The following is a 20,060-nucleotide window of genomic DNA, read 5'->3' on the forward strand; positions in this document are numbered from 1 at the left end:
TCAATTATTAAACTGTTTTTATCTCAACCCATGAGTTTTCTCACTTTTACTCTTCCAGTTCTCTCCCCCATCCCACTGGGGGTGGGGGGAGTGAGCGAGCGGCTGCGTGGTGCTCAGTTGCCGACTGAGATTAAACCACATTACTGTACTGTAATGTGTGAGTATCCTGTTTTAGCTCTATATGGATGACAGATTTCCAAAGATACAGTTAAGTACCTCCTAGAGCTTTAGTAAACCTGTGAGATAATTGCTACTGACAGAGTAAAAACTTTTGGATTGTATCAGGGACTGTAGTTCAAATCTATGGGCAGAGATGAAAGGATGCATCTTTGCCTTCAAATTCCACTGCATCTTTTCTATAATTATGTGAATAAAAACCTGTCTTACATGCAGAGACATGTGACTATCATGCAAATTCTTAGAGACCAGTACTAATAAAAGGTACATAAAGAGCTTTTTTTCTATTTATTACATAATATCTTCAAACTGACTTTTGTTATTGCTTACTTCAATTGTATCTTTTAAATATCAGTGAGAATAGATTGGGTATTTGTGCAGTATTGTACAAAATACTGCAGAACTGAATTTTATCTATTAAAAATTGAAATAGTCTTTAATGACTTTAAACTCAATCCATCATCTTGGAATGAAAGAAGATATAAATGGGAAAATTTTGTATTTCTGCTTAATTATTTAAGATCAAATAATAAGAACCCTAATGAGCCATTTGAGATCTCAACCCTCAAACTCTGTTGCTGTGCATAATTTTAAGAATGTTCATAATCCCATTAAAGTAACTAGCAAACTGCTGATTTGCTGTTGTGCTTAAGGCAAAACATGTTCAAATCCTCTCACAACTGGGACGTTAGTAATTTAGGGCTTGTTTTCACATTTATATAAGCCCCATGCTTTTAGAACATATTGCTAACTGACATAGAGCTTAGCTTACCCATGTAATTGTCGTCATATGAGGGTGGTGCCACTCCTGTTTGCTTCTCTCGTGCCAGTTTCCTCAGAATATCCTTGAAGGAATAATTTGCAATGATATCCGCAATACTTGCAGTGATTACCTGACCTGGATTCAAACAACTTTGTAAATGAAACAGACATAAAGGAGAGACAGTTTCTACAAAATAGGGCTAGCAGAACATCAGAACAGAGCTGAAGGGGTAATATAGCACAGATGCGAAGAGTAGACATCTTCTCTCAATCTTTCTCCATTATTACCCTGAAAGTCTCAAGACTACACATAAATCAATACAACAAGGCATTGAGACTCTGTTGAACCATCACAAAAACATCTCCAGACCCATTTCAATGTGCTGATTCAAACTAAAGTCAAGCATTTTCAGGCTCAGCTACCTCTCGATGCTGTACTGTACAAATGTAATAGACCAATGGAAGCAATTTCTCAATGGAGAATTCAAAGCTATGAATTCCCTACCATCATAATCAACTAGATCTTCCTTCTTTAATGGCAATGCAAAAACACACATCAGTGAGGCTGACAACGGGCAAGTTGGTAGGCAGAGTCTGGGAATCAGCTATATCATACATGCCAAAACGGGTTAAAGCAAAAACACTCTTAACTCTTTACCAAAACCACTTCAGGTTTTATCTACATGAGAAACTATATCTTGGAAACTACAGTGATGGCACAAATGAACTAAAAATATATGCAGATAGCAATAAAAGGTTGTGTTCAGAAACAAATAGTGACAAAAACTTTGAAGATATTACATTTGCTGTACAAATATTAGCTATTTTTAAAATTGCAGTATTTCTAGGGAAAAAGTCAGTTTATTAATTAAATGACAAATGTGCTAAAATGCCAACATAAAAATAGTTCTATTTGTTTTGCTTCCTATACAACCTACATCCTGAATCTTCCCTGACTTATTTTTATGCTCAGTTGCTTGTTAAGCAATTCTTCTGATTTATATTTCTTGAAAATAAGACCAGAGAATGGTTATCTTAAACTGAGAAAACAACGGAAATCTAGAACAACATTTTCCACAATACTTTCTGCTTCACTTCTTAGATCAAGTCAACCAGCCAGATGAACATACCTTGCCAATAAAAACTACCAGGCCCGCCTACTATCAGGTCTCCATTCTACAAAAAGGAGAATTGAATAAAATTACACAACAAAAGAACACAACAAAATTAAGCATGCATAGGAGAAACAATTTAAATGATGAAAAGAATATCAGAATCATGATAAAGGAGAATAGCCCTGTTCAAGGAAAGGATGTAGGTGCATGGATGTGCAGGACAATCCACACTTAAATAAAGTTAAGATCACCTTATGCATCTTCACTTGAATGAAACCATAAGTTTTTTAGCACTAACATAGCATTCTAAAAATTGCTGATTATTTGTAACAAAACAAAGTCAGCATAAAAAAGGGTCTTCACATTCAATGAAGCAAGAGTAATGTTTTATAGAGAAATATACTTTTGTCTACCCTACAATGAGGTCTTTACTCCTCAGCTATTAATAATGTCAGTAACAACGTAGCTGCAGAACACTGAAAACAATGGCAGTGATCAAAGTTATGTGAGGTCCTGGTGCTGTAATAATGGCACAGATAATAACAATAGTTGCAAAGTTTATTCTTTGGCCCACAGTATTGTTTCTGGGCCCTCCTGGCATATAAGAACAACTAGCTATTTCCCTTAAGCGCTTTCACTTTCACCTCCACAAGACAACGGTCTTACTCAATGACTAGTCTGCCTCCAAAAGCAACCTTACACAAGCTATTTTAATTTTTAAAAACTATCTGGTGCCTACCCATTACTTCCTGAAAGTCAGGTCTCTGGAAAGCATCGTAAGTGGAACACACTGAGATAGAAGGACAAACAATTTTTTGCCTAATTATCTACTAAGATAGACTGAGCAGAGTCAGATGGAGTGCTGCAAAGAGATAAACAGGTGCTGACTGCAGTATTTCTTTTATTAACGAAACCAGAAAGTTTGAAGCTTGCAAAGGAGGAAAGAACTTGCAACAACTTCACAAAACTTTCCATATGCAACAGCATGGGGTTAAACTCTTGATCACTGAGACAGTGCTTGAACACTGGGGCTATATCAGAATTACATTTGGTCAAAGTATTTCAGAAGCAGAATCTCACCTTGTAAAAATCTAAGCTGAAACCTGCTTGACAAAAGCCTTGTCCTTCGGGATCTGCATTGCCTGCAATTATGAACGTAGAAGCATTTTATTGATTTCACAGTGCATGTGGGAGACAGCTTACACACCCCTGGAGCTGTAAGGCTGTAAATGCAAAACTTATGTGAAAATATGTGAAAAGATGTGCATTCTTTTTTAGAAGAGGCAGAGCAAATCAAGACCTTCTACAGGATCCTGAACATGAAGCCCCCTTGTGAAGATTTTGAAAAATAGGACCAGTTACTTGGGACTTTCTCCTCTCACTGCCAAGGAAGGACCCTTGCAACAACTATCAGGGATTCAGTTTGAATTTGGCTGGAGATACAAAAGTAAACAACAAGAAATCCTAGAATGGTCACCACAGTCTGCTCTGCCATAAACACAAAAATAAGGTATTACTAAGGTATCCTCAAAAAATGTTGACATAGTGGATGGGTCAGCATGGGTCAATATTCAGACAACATCTTGGTTATCTGTACTATGGCAAGGGAAAAGGGCGCATGTCCTTCACAAGGGCCAGCCCTTTAATTGATACACATTTGCTCAATGAGGACTGAAGTGTAATATAATTTTGGATGCACATTTGTACATGCAAAAACATCCTTCGTGCTTCTGTCCATTTTTATTTCTAGTCTCCAAATCCTTATATAATTGTATAAAGTGTGTTGACATGCATTTTAGGACTTTCCTATGAGTGCTGGAAGTCTGCAGGATTGGGAAACTGAGAGCAGGAATGGCAACTTGAACGCTCTCTTCAAATGGCATAAGCCTTTGGCAAAGCCCCAGTGAGACATCAGAAGTCCATGAAGCAGATCTTATGATCACCATTTCTTACAGATTCAGCTTCTTTCTGTACCTGTCCATCCAGGGACAAGAATTAGGCTTTAAAAGAAAGACATAGCACAACTCAGTTTAGAGCTATACTACAATGTGAGAAAAGGAAAGCCACAGAGTAACACTGAATGTACATGCAAATTTCTCATGTTGCTATAGGTGTGGAGGTTTTCTGGTAGACCATGGAAAGCATTATTGGGCTACATTATCACACATCTGGCAGATGTCAGGAAAATCCAGCTACACGATATGGTGCTGTCTCTAGATCTTCACAGGAAAGAGACCTTTTAATTATGTGAAGTAAGTGTCTACTTTTTCTGTAAAATGCCTGTTACTTTCTTGGCAAAATAATCCATGAGAAACTCGAAGGTAGGAGCACAGTTTGCAGTAGAGGAACAGTTAAAAGGTGTGTTTTGAAATTAGCCCATGTGCACATGGCAAGAATGCTAGCTGCAATAACAGGGGCTCTGTACAAAGGGTATCATGACAAGGAACTACATTCAGACTTCTCGTGTTATTGGCTAGCACACGCAACTTGAAACAGCTACCCATCTCAGCTAAACTGAACAACATCATAGCTTTGCTGTAAGGGTTTCCCCTGGAAGGGATAGGTAAGCCCATCATATTTGCTATCTTACCCACATTACCCTTAGAAAAGTAACTGAGAGAACAACTCTCTGATCTGTGAGTGCAGAAACTGCCATAGACCTAGCCCAGTCCAAAGCTCAGTAAACTCACTGGATACCTCACATTGATTTTAATAATTTGGAGCACTGAGGTAATGAGGGTATTAATAACCATCATAAACACTTAGACATAGGATGCTGAACAGGATGAATGACTGATATAATCTAATGTGTGGCATTTTCTGCAGACTTCTAGGTAAGTGAACTTGGCTCTAAATATACATGCATTTTTTCCCTATTCCCCAAGAAGTAAGGCCCAGAGATGGCTACCACATCCTCAGAATAGCATAGAGGAGTGTGGAACAGCAGTGCTAGTGTGCATGGCTTTCTTCCATGCTGGAAGTCCTTCATAAATGAGCTATTGTGGATGATATTGGCATGAATGGTGATACAGGCTTGTGTGTTTCTGTGCAGGGTCTGGTCTTCAGATGGTGATCCTGTGGTGAGAGATTTATACTCAGCATAAGCATGAATAATTGGTTTAAAATGCTGTCTGGTTCTTATCTAGATCCGTTTGCTACATTTAAAAGCCATTTAAATTGAACCAATTATATCTCATCACTATAACTGCATACGCTTAATTTACTTAATTTCACCTCTTTCAATTATACAATAAAGCATCCAATTGCATATAATTTAATGTCGATTTTTCTTTAAACCCTCATCCAATGCAATAATGTCATATAGTAATCTTCATTCAACCAAGACTGTGTGAAAACTGAAAGGATGAAAACATTGAGTGCAATATCAAGTCCTCCAACACAGGATTGTTCCTATTAATACTTACTGTTGCGACAAGGTGAATATTCAGCATAGGCACTGAAGTTCTGAATTGCTACATAGCAGGTGCCAACGGGGTCCTTCTCAGGGCTATCTTTAAGGGTTCTCCAATGATACAAGGGAGCACAAGCCTATCAAAACAGAAACGATGTCACACACACCTTTCACACACTCACGCATCTGGCAAATGTAGTTTTTAATAAACAGCGTACAAGAATTCTCTCTGGTATTGTATCAGTCATACAGCAATGATCATAACATATTGACAGAAGAAAATGCAGGACCACTGCTTCTTGTAATTTCATTATAACCTGAAAAGCGTAGTTTGATCTTTCACTTATAGCCCTTAGCAGGTGAAATCTGTCAGGGACTACAACTCACATTTAAGCATATGTTACAAATACCCTCTAAGCCTGCTTCACAAGTAATATGTTTGCTCTATTACTGCTCATTGCACAAGACTTGATCCCATAGTTTAAGATGTAGATCGCATACATGTGGCTGAAGACATTCTTACTTCTGTCCTGATATGTCTTATGATAATGGCCATTGCAGCAGAACTGCTATGATTCTACTCTACTTAGCAGAAGGAGATTTGTCAGGGTGTTGTGTCATATTGTCCATCACAATCATCAGATTGTCTGCCTTCTTATAAACCCCTGGTTCAAGTCTTTGGAGACATGATACAACTGTAATGCATTCAACACTCTCTGAGTGAACAGGTTTTTGCTAAGTAAGTTTTGGCTAGTGAACTAATATTTAATCTTCTGTGTTACGGTAGTGGTGTTACAAACATGACAGTGTAAGGAAAAAAGATATACAAGTTGTGTAGAGAGAGACATTATCTTTTTTCAAAGTAATTCAGATAATTGGAAAAATAAAAAAGATAAGCTGTCAGGTATGCAAGTCATTCTTCAGGGGTTCCTGTGCCCTAAAACTTTTCAATTGGCTGGGGGCGGGGGAGCGGGGGAAGACACTACCTCTCCCTAAAACCTCGCCTCTGTAAGATACAAACAAATCCCTCATTCGTGTCCTACCTTATCTTACTTTTCCAATCAGAAACCTGTCTACCTCTGGCAAGGCATTGTTATTATTCACATTACTGTATAAGCCTTCGGTTCTGCAATCAGTTCCAGCTGGATGAACCACTGTGCTACTCAGAGCTTACCACAAAAGTCAGAGCTCTGGAACAACAGTTTAAGGAACAGGGACTCTTAACATGCCCCTGCCTAGAAGACCTTACAGATTAAAATAGAGAGCAAAACCAGACTGCAGCAAAGAGGAGTATGTGTCCTGTGAGGGTGATTTTAGGTACATTTGACATCGAGCAAAATGGATTGAAACAAGATCTCAATATAATCATAAACGTTGACCTAATACAGTTTGCTATCACATTTGTAGTTTAAAAAAAAAGTTTCTGACAGCTTGATGACATTTTCTTTTTCTCTCATTTCAGTCTACAAAGCTTAAAAGACAAAGTTTTCTAGCTTTGCTGTTCAAATTTTTGCCTGAAAAGCGTTGACTATATCTCTGTTTCAGAAAGCCTGAGAAGAGTTATCAGAAGCAAAACAAAGTTCCATCAGTACAGACACAGCACATCAGTCGGTGATGAGGTTTTCTGCTCCCTTGATTAAGATTCAGAAAATGGTGGTAAAGAACTATTTTATTTCAGTTTGTGAACTGTTGCTTAGTAGAGTACACAAAATGAGAAATCTTCAGCTATTTTTAGAATTTTTTAGAATTTTTATGTTTACTTAGCTCTGTAACAGAATAGGGTGACGTTTTATTCATTACCTGTTTCATGTCAAAAGCCTTCCCTAGGTTAACCACAAGGCATGCTATATAAGGGAAAGCATTTCCTTTAGATACTTCTTCCCTTATGACTACTTCTTAAGTAATAATTGGAAGTTTTAAGCAAATCCCAAGACACAAATTATTGCTTTGCAATTGTAAAAACTAATAAAACTAATGACCAAACTAACTACTCTTATCACAATTATTTCAGCAAAATTTCCAATGTAAACCATAGTGCATAAATTGCAAATATAAAATGTCTGTGTATAAGCAGCATCACCACTACTTTACTAAGCAATAAAAGTACTTGCCCCCTGCTGGGGTCCTCTATCAATGCAGGTAAAATGTTCAGTGCAACTGGAAAACAGACATTGCACTTTGACAGCAATCTTGATTTGGAGCTTTTTTTATCATGACTTTTTTGCAGCTGTTTTACCATGACTATGACACAGCTGTTCAAAACAATGTAAATGTGACAAAAGAGGTCAGTGCTTTCTCTTACTAACTGATCTTCAGCACAGGTTCTTGGCTTCCATCACATTCTGCATTTAACATTCCAAATAAAGCTTCATAATACAAAACATTTTATAGCATATAGCTATCAGTTACTGTATATGTCTAAAATATATCCATTATCTGTTTAAAAAAAATCATTATTCACTTCCATAACAATATGGCATTCTGCTATTTTCACACGTCAGTGGGATCATCTTCACTTGATCAGTTCAACCTGATTTTATAGACTGCTTTCATTTTCTGAGTTATATACATCATCTGCTTTATAATTCATGCATAATCATAGAGTTGTTTCCATAATCTACACATAGAGAGCTATTAAAGATATACATTTGAGAAAAATAACCATTATCTCCAAATGAATACCAAATGCCTAAGACTTACCACAACTTTTTCTTTATGAGCTTTGACTGTTGCCCCAAACCACTGATTTGTCTTAAACTCAATAGGTTCCCTGGTGCCATTGACTTTAATTTTCCTGTTGTCTGACAAAGAAAGAAGCAGTATGTTGACAGCTTATTTTAAAAAGTATTACCCTGTGAATTACAGAAACAAGTGAACAGACTAATGGATATATTACATCGCACCCACTGTCATCGTCCTACCAGCTTAATAGGAAATGGATGTTCTAGTATCATTTAAGCTTTTTACTGGTCAGTGGAAAACAGCTTAAATTCACATGTGAAAAGTCAAAATAATTACGCTTAAACTTCAGAAAAAATATACAAAGGACTGGAAGAAGAAACCCTGTGTTTTCCCTGGAAAAAAAAAAAAAAAAAAAAATTAATTACCTGGAATTTATGATGAATGAACAAGAATCTACAAAAACAGGTGAAAAGCTGCAAAAAGTTTTCTCATATGTGGTAGAAACTTTCCATGTAAAAAGCATGTTCCATAATTAGTTTTTGTCAAACAAATGACATTTCTTAGCATGCTTATTCAAAGACCAACACTACAGATAGCAAAGGACTTAGTTTTTAACAGAATTACATGTGTACACACTGTCACAAGAGACAGCTTCTTAATGTTGCTTTATAAACACTCTTGCAGATGTCAGCATAAGAGAACCCATCTGGGCAAAGACTCAGGCCAATTATAATGCATTTCAGGTTTTAATAAAAAGCAGACATCCCTTCCTTTCACCCTCAGTTCTCTGAAGTAAACTGATTTCCCATATGTTCATGAGCTATGTTCTTCCCTTACCAGTCATTCCTAATGAACTTCTCAATTTATACATAAGCAGGGCATTACTCCTTCCCCCTTGTATCTGCATTCCTTTGTGTTTGTTTCTGGTTCCTATCAGGAGGGATTTCACAAGAATCAATCTTTTTTATTCACTCTAAGTGAAAATAAAATCATATACTGTCTACTTTGGAATGTAGGAAAAAAAAGTAATATCAGATTATATTGTATGGATTTACATACATTTTTTAAAAACTGAAAAAAAATGCAGCTGGTATAATTGTCACCTTTAAAAAGCCAACACTTCCCGGGATTTGCCCAACAGGAATAAAGGAGATATCTGAATGCTTTTCTAGGATGTTGGATCACCAGTTACCTCAGCTCGTGGTAACCTCATAAATGTTACAGATATAAACTGAATTAGAAAGAAAAATGCATTCTATCTGGAGAACAAGGGTACTCTATCTCTGTATTTTTCTAATAAACATGAAGGAAAGTTGAATTAGAATGAATCTGTGAAAGTCTGAAAGTCTCTGAGAAAATGTCTTCCTTCATACAAATATTTTTTTCTGTGCTGCACTAATTACAGGAGCTAGTATGGAAATCCATGCTTAGAGAGATAAGAAAGATAAATTTCAGGACTATTTAGATCTTAAAAATTCAGGAAGAATAATTTAAAATCACTCTAAAAACATTAATTTTAAAAATACAATTTATTTAAGTTAGGCCTAAACTTTAACAGTGTGGGAGACAGCGACTTTGACACACTGCACTGCAGGAGCTGCCAGCTTCTACCTAGTTGTTGGCAAACACCACTTTTGATTATTTTTTCCAGTGAAGTCAGACCCTTTCAAACTTTAAAGGTTTCTTTTTTTCTTTTTTTAATGCTCCAGCAGATCTGAACATGATCAATGTCCACAGATGAGGTCTTGATAGAAACAAAGCTTTTGAAGCTTAAAAATCAGCCACGGTCAGCTTACAGCAGCCAATGCTAGCCAATCCAGCTCTGAGGATACTCACAACCAGTATTCTAACTTAAAAAGAGCTTACATTTTCAATCAAAACAGCATACTTGTTTACTGGCAAAGTATACTCAAATTTGAGAAGATGTTTGCTTTTAAAACTAGGACAACCGTTTGCAGATTTATAAAAACCATAGCTGAATTTACCAGTAGATCTGCAAGAACTGTACACACACACCCCCCACCCCACTTAGTGGTATATGGTGTAGTATGAATCCTTCATCATGTGGCATGGGATTTTCTTTATAAAATAATTATATCACACACACCCAAATTCATAAATAGCTTTTTTCCCCTAGATAAATCTCTTCTGGCAGAAATTCTCAAATCTCCTTTGTTCAGGATCCTTGCTGGAGCAATGGAGTCATATTCCTAGTTTCTGAGGTTGTGCATTAAAATACAGTTTAGTTTTTTGTATATAACAACCATTCAGTATTTCAGATTGCTGTGGCCCAGCTACTGCTTCCCCTATAACTTTATCAAAATGAAGCTATATGCACAATTAACTTGTCTGAATACACGCAGACTGTCATTAACTGTACCCTGATTGTATTCCATTAGACAACAAGGCTCTGAATGAAGTCACTGACAATGTCCACTTCTGAGCCAGTCATCCACTTACAACTGAGGGCGCAATTCTCCTAAAACAAACATCTGAGAAGGTCAGAAGAACCATGGCCTAAAAGTACTTAATTTTTTTTACCAACTGTAGATAGCCAAGGATGACCAACTTAGTCTAGACTCAAACAAAAGCTATTTGTTTACTCAGATAAATCCCAATCCAGTTTTCCAAAAGAAAAAATCTGTTATTTCTGTCTTTGGTACATCCCTCAAAACTGTGTTATTTAAGTGTTTCAAAAAATAACACATCTGTGTCCTGACAACACCCTTATATGACACGGAAATATCTCTCCTTCTGTTATTTATGGGGATCTGAGGCCCACAGGCTATGTCTATACTGTACCTTACCCACAGGCTAAGCTATATTTCTGTGAGCAGCAAAAACTTGGCTTGAATTCAGGTTGCATTCAAATGTCATCTCTTCTGGAGGAGAATGCCTGGCCCCTTTTAGGAAGGAGTCCAGGCTATCTTGTATCACGATACGTGACACTAGTGCAAGGATAGCTAGAATGCAAGGCAGCAGCTGGGCTGGGCACACAACGCCTGAGCCTGTCCACAGAGCGGTCCAGGGAGTGCCTGAGTACCAGCTGGATTGCTTCAGACCCAGCCCAGGAGCTGTTCCAGATGGTCAACAGTCTGGATGACTCGCAAATTTGGCTTGAAACTCAGCCCTGGAGTCACTCTTAATTGTACTGCCTAAGACTGTATTGCAGACTGACGCCCAGACAACCAGGAGCATGCAAAGAGCAGAGAGATGTACAAGTATAAATTTAGGTGCAAGGACATCCTTAAACTGCATTTCAGCAACCCAAAAGCATCTCATTTTCTACTGCAGGAGCCAAGACTCCTGTACATTGGTACTGCCCCACAATCCAGCTTCAGAAGCAGCTCTGGAGACGGTGAAACATGATTCTCAAAATTATAGAATCATAGAATCATTAAGGTTGGAAAAGACCTCTAAGATCATCGAGTCCAACCGTCGACCCAACACCACCATGTCCACTAAACCATGTCCCTAAGCGCCTCATCTACATGTCTTTTAAATACTTCCAGGGATGGGGACTCAACCACTTCCCCGGGCAGCCTGTTCCAATGTTTAACCACTCTTTCAGTAAAGAAATTTTTCCAGTGTTCCTTCACCCAGTCTTTTAGACTTGAGGTACCCAGGGGCTACCAAAGGGAAAAAGGCCCCTTAAATTGCCAAAGCAGTAGCTGGACAAGTAGAAAAATTTGAATTCAGACAGTAAAAAGCAAACATATGTAAGAACAACAGTGCGGAGATTCCTTTTTAGGAATTAAAGCCTGAACCTGGAACAAGTGTTAATGCAAATCCATAATTTGCACACATTAGACTAAATTTGGCACTTTCTATGGGGATCGGTCTCCTCTCAGTCACTGAGTCAGCACATTATAAACTGTTTAACAGGCATGAATCAAACATTACTCTTATAAATATTTCTCTGTTGTAGTAATCAGGATCTGCATAAAAAACAGATGTACTTGCAAACCCTGATAGTGGCTTATTGCAATTCATTCAGCCCTTGAAAACTAGAAGTAAAAAATGTAGCATCTATTATAATTTGAAAATACTCGAACAAAAGCAAATAAAAATATTTTAATCAAACTTAACATAGGAACAAAATGCTTCTAATCAAAGCAACAAATCCAGCTATGTAATACACCTGCAACTCTTTTGGGTAAGTTCTCACCCTTCAGGAACTTTGAAAAGTATTATCTTTACTTGCTCTGTGTGTGTTTGCCTGTATGTACTGGACAAACGCAGATGGCCATTAACCAGGCATCTGCAGCAGGCTGTTACACTCTGCCCTCTAATCTGTACCTACTCAGACTACATCCAGGATGGCAAATCCCTTTTAAATACCTGTTTTGATATATGTGTGTGTGTGTATGTATCTATGCAAATCCATACATATAAATAAATATAGATAATATAAAATGTAATATTTCATATATTTATACATAACTATATACAGACAGAGTAGAGGTGAACAATCACCTCAACCTGTCCATATTTATATAAAGTGAGAATACACACATAAAAAATCCCCCACATTTATATTTATATAAATATATACAGGTCAAGGAAAGTGAATATCCCCCTCACATGGAGACATGCAGCAAAAGAAAAGAGGCAACAGACACAAGTTGCAGCAAGGGAATTTCTGATTAGATATAAAGAAAATAATCTTCACAGTGAGGCTGATTAAGCACTGGAACAGATTCCCCAGAGAGGCTATGGCATCTCCATCCTTGGGTAGTTTCAGAACTTGGCTACATAAGGCTCTGAGCAACCTAATTTAACTTTGAAATCAGCCCTGCTGCATCATTAGGGTCCTGGCTTACAGGAGGTTAAGAGAGAGAGGGAAGGGTTCGTACTGGCATACATGGTCCCATATTCTAGAAGTGAGGGAATCTCGTCAACCATATCACCGTGGCACATATGGTTGATATCTTTTTGGTATCACTACCATAAAAGACTCCAATGATACCACCCATTACTAAGCAAAGGTAAGTCAGTAACATTCACAGGGTCATTGATACTAGACCCTCAACAGAGAGACAGAACACAAATGCGAAGCTAAAGACTATGATCTAGGGAACCAAGCCAAGCAATTGCTTTCAACATTAATGCTGGGGGGAAAAAAGACTCCATAGTGTTTAGAGACAGTAAGGATATGTAAAACCCTTGCATGAGGAGAAGAGTTGCTTCTATTTTTAGATTTATCTGATTCTACAAACATCTATTTAATTTCTGGTTTTTATTGTGCCTTAGATGCTATTCATATGAGTTATTTTAATTTAATAGATCATATCTAGAGAGCTTTATTTGGACTTTCATTCCATGAATCAAGAAAAAAAGAATCATCAAACCCAATAGGATTTTTTCCCTATGTACAATCTGATCAAAAACAAATTAAGACTTCAGGGCTTGAACTAACATAGCTAAGGGTATTTTTTCCCTTCTTTAGATAAGGCTGAGACTTATAAAAGAAACTCATGAGGATCTATTATAAATTAGAATGCTATAAGTGAACCATGAGGCTCCAGATAAGGTCTTACTGGCATAGTGGACTGAAATGTGTCAACATTTAAAAGTACAACAAAGCTCTCCCTCAGCACTTTCTCTTGAGATTCAAATTCTGTTTTATAACAGGATTCTAAGTTTTCCCTAGAATCTTACCATCTTTACAGCTAATGATTTTTTCATGTAACTAAACCTCTCGAGCCCCACAATACATCCTTTCCTTATACAGTACCTGGGTTCTGTTACAATCAGCTCAACTGCTGGCCAGATTAGCTCATGTTTTTTATCAACTGCACGCTTGGCCAGAACTGATCTACACCTCCTCCCCTGTTTCTCTTCAGAGGTTGTTCAAATTTGCTCCAGCTAGTTTGGAAAAATATAACCTATTTTACTAAAACTGGTAAAGTTAACTGATAGCAAAGACAACACCCCAGTGAGTTCTGGAAACTTAGGGGAAGTGGTATCTAAAATTCTGCCTTTTGGAGCTAATTTAAAACATAAGAAGTTGCAGTCTGTTAAGTATTACAATTAAAAGTGACCATTATAATGAGTTTCTGAAATATGAACTATTAGCTCTTTACCAGATTTCAAACGCAATAGTGCACTTCAGGGGGCATTTAAGTTTGCTTCTGGCTGCAAGATGCTTTGAGTGGTTCAGAAGTTCCCCAGTTAATGAAGTGAGGAGAAAGTTTTCTTCATGTTGCTCTCCTGCTACCTCTCCTGGCAGCTGAATGGAAGAGCACCCAGCTTAAACACAAGGACATGGTAATTCTACCTCAGTGCTAAAGCAGAAATAGTCATTACAAAATGCGGTTTACAATGAAGAAACTGAAAAGGAGAAGTTAGCTTTGTGTAGATAAGAGAGGAAAGACAGATCACAGCTCTGTAATATAATGCCAATGCTTGTTGCCCTGTCCTCTCATTGAGTTTCAAAGGGGTTTAAAAGAAAAAAGAGTTTAAGGTTTGGACTAGACGATCTTTAAACGTCCCTTTCAACCCAAACCATTCTATGATTCTATGAAAGAGTATCACAGGCTTACACTGCAATGCAACAGGACAGCTTTACAAAGCAGGGAAACAAGGGAGAAGAGTCTCTGCCCTTCAGTCCATATCTCCTGGAGTAAGGGGATACTAAAAGCCCTTCCATTATACTTTATCTCAGTTCCCCGCTGCAGTGAAGCAGGTTAAAGCACCAGCTGTGCTCTCAGGGGCAGTGCTTTCAGCTTCTTCCCAGAGTCTTGGCCCCGGTGCCCAGATTTAGGGAGCTTTAAAGAACTGCAAACATGGGACTGCAGAGTCAGTGCTGTATCAACAGCAGGAAACACGCAGAGTTCCTGCTAAAGCCCCTTCTTGGCTGGAGGCCATATCACTGGCCAATCCATATGGGAATGTCCAGTTACATCACCTGCTTATGGATGGGTCGGCTCAAATCCTACAGCATGTCAAAATTTCATGCTCCTTCCCTCCTCTGCCCCCCTGTCCCTTGTCAGGAACAATATTTCATCAGTAGGATTAAGTATTGCTGTTAGTTTGCAAGTAAAGCACCTCATTGTTTTGGAAATCTCTGGATTAGCTACGATGAAGAACAGAGATAGGCGATCTGAGAAATTAGTGGCAATCTGGGAGAACTGCCTATAGAACAATTTCAGTTAGGTGGTATGACCTTTAAGAATGGGGTGCAGATACTCCTGCACTTCTATTAACTCTAACCAAGCCATCTTCTCAGCAGAGTAGTTTAGCCCACGCACATTTCCACATTAACACAAGTTATGCAGCTGCTCATAGCGCTCAGACCAGCTTGGGCATCCTAACATTTGCACAGTGCCACGGAGATGATTTCAGGAGTAGTCTTGGTTTTGAGTATCAGTGCTAGTAGTAAGGAACCCAGTCTGTGTTCGACAGCTAGAACATGGCACTCAGAAGTACACACATTTTTTAAAGTGTTTTCATACCTTTCACTGGGAATTGAGTGAATACTGAGTGTTCCTGTTGGGTATACATTAGTAACCAATGTAATGTCTACTCCCTCATGTGATCTTAGTTTCTGAGAAAAAAAGAGCAAGAGAGCTTCACAAACCATAAGGATTTGTCTTTTGTCGTTTAAAGCTTACATGACACAATGAATAGAGTTTAGTCTCAACTGTCACAGCCTGTGTAGTGTTGAGGTTAGCTGCACCTTGCCAGTGAGCCTGGGTGCAACCCTTGCAGTATCAGATCTCTGATCCACTGGGGAACATCGCAGTTGTCTTACACCAGTGTCAGGATGTCAGGTCCAGTTAGCCTTAGCATTTGTATTCTCCCTTCAGGACTCTATGGCATGCAGGACCTAGAATAACTTTCTTTAAACTAAAACTTTAGTTATTTTAAAAATAGATATTATTCACAGAGAAAACCAAAACTCTTCAACAAAACAGCCTTTACAGGACCAAAGACCATCCTATCTCAGTGCTTACCATCATAATATTAACCTAAGTTTTTCACTAAGGTGCCTATCACTTACTTGGTTCCCTCAAATCACCTTTTGAACAAGTGCCCCCTCTATTTAAGGCAATACATACTTTACAAACTCAACACATCATTGTTTTTTCCTTCCTTCCTTGATTCATGAGCATGTTCTTGTTCATCATTGCCTCCTAACAAGCCTTAAATGCTTGTGGAGAGAGATTTTGTTCCTTTTTAGCTTTTATACTTTACAGCCCTATAACAAGGCATATCTATCCATTCATTCAGTAAACATCTCAATATCTGTCAAATACAGGATAACTATAAATTAGTACAAAGCAGCTCCACACCTGTAACACCATGATATTTGAAAACGTCCAGAATCTTGACTGAAGTCGTCACAGAATACTAGTCAATATCCTCACTGTTTTCATTTAGTAGGACCGAGATATTACTAGTGTTAATACAAATAACATCAAAGCATTTGCAAATGAAGGAACCTTCTTGAAATTAGGTCTACTGTTCTTGTGGAAACAGTGGAATAATCTATACAGTTACATATGAGTCTTACCAATTAGGTGCCCACTTACACATTTATTTGTGGCAATGAAAGTCCAAATAACATCCAAGTGCACTGTATGTTTCCTCCTCAACAGCAGAACATAACTTGCATTGAATGCAACATACCTGACCTTCATTTGTGTACCCAGTCCTCAGAAATGGAAGACATGAGCCCTCATGCTCATACGTAATTTAAGCCAGCGGTTTTCAACCGCTTGGATTTGTTGATCTCTTGAATGTTTAAGTTATAGTGGAAATGTCACAGTTTCTGTGACCTGCAGCAATTTCACATATCTGCCTTGGGATATAGTATATGTGAATCTGCTTTTCTTTACAAATTCTTTAGAATTTAGAAGTTCTCTATTGAACTCTCGTGGCTGAAAAATACTGATTTAGTAAATTCTTTATCTATTTGTTGGGTCACACTGCCTTTTAAGTGTTACATTATACTCTCCCTTTCTTACTAGTTCCACTCAATTTTTACTTTTGATCTTAATTAAAAATGCTTTCAATTATTCAGCAGTTTTGTTTCTTTTATTGTGCTTAGTGAATCTAACTGAAAGACCTGATATTACTTGGTTAGAGTCAAGAAAAAAGTACTTAAAAAAGGAAGCTTTGTATAAAAATGCATCAAAATGAAATCTTCCAGCTCTGAAGCAGCCTCTGTAGCTTTTCTGTTTTGTTTCAGAAAACATTCCCACAGCTTTCCAAGACTTTTAAAAATCTCCTACGAGGCATGAAGCATTAATCTTTAAAATTAAAGCTGCTAGAGCTGAATTTCCAGTCTTCTAACAATTACTGGGTGTTTTTGTTCTGGGAGAAAGGATAATCTTGTGGTTAAGGAACTGGAGGAAGAAGAAAAAATCCCGAGTCTGTTACCAGTATCATCACCAACTTCCTGTATGATCTTTGACAACCTGGACTGACTTTTTTCTGTTTATCAGAATAAATATAAAAAGGGGAATAGAAATATAAAATGGGAATAGCAGCATTTCTGAGTGATGTTGCAGGGAGAAGGCATAGTGAGTACAAGGTGCCTGTACAAGAAAGAGCCATAAACTGAAGATACCCCCCATATTTACTGAGGACTGTCTAAGTCCCACTAGGCATACAATGACCAAAGGCTTCAAAAGGAACTGTGTATAACAGACTATTTGAAGTAGTATCATCTAGGATAGAGCTCATGTGGACTGCTCTGTTTGGGGGAATAGTGGAAAAGATGGAAAACTCGGTCCTGTAAGTAGCATATTTTGGAGAGAAAAAACTGACATGAAACATACATCCATACTTCAGCAAAAAGAGTCATCTAAGGTGTATTGGAGATGGCCTTTATGTTGCCGGCAATGAAGAACGGGTGTTGGTACAAGCTATGCAAACCTTCCTGGGGTCCCTGTCTACGAGGGCAGCTGGCCATTGCTGAATTGTGTGAAATGACACCTTTACTGCCCTTGGTACCGGAATTAGACAGCTAATGATAACACTGCTAAACCTGCCTATGCTGCAGTCCCTCCTCCAAGTACAGCGCATTTATATCTACACAATGGGCTCTCTCTGGCTTAATTTCAGCTGTCTACAGGTCAGGCATGTATCCAGAGGACACGAACAACCGTCTCAGGTAGACTGAATGAACCACACTTCGGAGATTCCAAGCTGAACAGTTGTGTGATACAGTCCAAAGCCTTGTTGATAATACTTACTCATCAGCCTGTGTTTGTGTCTTTATTTGAAACATAGTATCTGCAAAAGGACATCTCTGCCAAGAGTATGGAGTTGTCCAGAGTCTCTTTAGTCAACTTTTCTGGAGTTTCCCACAGGAAAGCCAGATGTCCTTCTAGGTTTCATCACTAGGTTTTCATTCATTTTTCAAAACACCCCTTTAAAATGCGATGGAATTTTCATTTGGCCTGTTAAGTTTTCTATTCAAATCTGAAATTAATTTGTAAAGATAATATATTCCACTTCTGTTACATGAACTATCTAATCATAAGATGGAAATACAGGAGTATTTCCTAAACTGGTTTTATTTCAAAGATGTACACTCAGGGCATATTATAATAAAAATATTGTATGCATACTCTCTCTGTCTGTACATTCACATTTATATTTAACTATATGCTGTACACAGTATTACATGCCCAAGTAGTCACATACACATACAGGAGCTATCTCTTACTTGTTTTGAAGAATGCCCAGCATGATGGGAGAGTCATCCTGAATAGAGCTCCTAAACACTAACATACTAGTAGAATGTGTGGGAGGCTGGAGCTGGACAGGGTAAGTAGAGAACTGCACTGCTTCTTGCTATATTTAAGTAAGCTTTTCTAGTTTAGTTTGTGCTCTCAGAAAAAAACGGAATTGTATTGTGTTCGCATTTAAATAAACCACAAATGTTAAGATTAAATATAACCTAATGAATCATAACTTTTGCTTAATGATTAAACTGTCCAAGTCTGCCTAAATAAAAGAATCAGTTTTAAAGTCCCTGCAAACACTAGGTTTAAATTATTTTCAAGACTTATAAAGAAAAAACAGAAAACATAAACAGCCTGAATTGTTTAAAATGTGTGTTCCCTCTAATTAAATAAGAAACATCTGTCTTGGGATTTTGGAAGTGGATATAATCTATCCACATTGTGCCTAAATCAGTTTGCATCTAGCTTCCAATATTCTGAAATAAAATTCTTGCTTTCTGAAAAGAATGAAATAAGCATGCCACATGAGGTACTTCATCCATCGGAACAGACGGAAAACCCCTTGCTAAAAATAACAGCAAAGAAAGACTAGCAATCCTGTGATTTCCAGGATTCAGAGAAGTGTGAGAGACATGGGTTTTGGGGTTTTGCCTTCTGAACACTCAAAAAAAAAAAAAAATATTTTCAAAAGAAGGAATTTGCCACAAACACCTTTCATTAAAGCAGTAAGATGAACTATGCACAGATCCTGGAGGTCCTACTCCTGTTATTTCTCTGGGGACTATTAAACCCTTCCCTGCAAGCGCACATGCATACAGACTCCCAGGAGCGGGATTTCTCCAGCGAACTGCAGATACTCGGATAAGTGACACAATTAAAGTGAGTGCGGAAGAAACTTGTGCCGAAGCGGGACCTGAGCACAGCCGAGCAACACACACCACGCTGCGTTACGAGATTCAGCGATTTACTTACTGGTATTATCAAAGGGTATCTGCCTGCACTGGGTGGCGGGCCAGGCGCAGTAGTACACCGCTCCTCCTTCCACTATGTCTGGCTGCGTGGTGTTGGCTTTGGGAGCTCCCACCAGGACACTGACTCTACGAAACACACCGGGAAGTCACCGGGGCGGTGGGGGCGATCGGGACGCACGGGCGGCGGCCCCCGCACGGTGGGCCAGGGGCTGTCACCCCGGCGACCGGCCCGAGGGCGGCG

At 38.3% G+C, this 20,060-nt stretch overlaps 1 protein-coding gene across 1 annotated transcript in view; it reads right to left on the minus strand.

Moving 5' to 3' along the window:
* The window catches only part of ITGA8 (integrin subunit alpha 8), a 122,790-nt gene that overhangs the window by 101,737 nt on the left and 993 nt on the right, over positions 1-20,060 (minus strand). Inside the window, exons 2-7 of the mRNA XM_009275732.1 lie at positions 19,821-19,945; positions 8,167-8,267; positions 5,480-5,603; positions 3,135-3,196; positions 2,070-2,115; positions 950-1,075 (exon numbers count right to left, since the gene is read on the minus strand). Coding sequence (XP_009274007.1) covers positions 950-1,075; positions 2,070-2,115; positions 3,135-3,196; positions 5,480-5,603; positions 8,167-8,267; positions 19,821-19,945 — 584 coding nt within the window. The remainder of the gene's footprint in view (positions 1-949; positions 1,076-2,069; positions 2,116-3,134; positions 3,197-5,479; positions 5,604-8,166; positions 8,268-19,820; positions 19,946-20,060) is intronic.

The sequence above is a fragment of the Aptenodytes forsteri genome, unplaced genomic scaffold (genome assembly GCF_000699145.1).
Source record: "Aptenodytes forsteri isolate BGI_AS27 unplaced genomic scaffold, ASM69914v1 Scaffold172, whole genome shotgun sequence".
Taxonomy (NCBI): Eukaryota; Metazoa; Chordata; class Aves; order Sphenisciformes; family Spheniscidae; genus Aptenodytes; species Aptenodytes forsteri.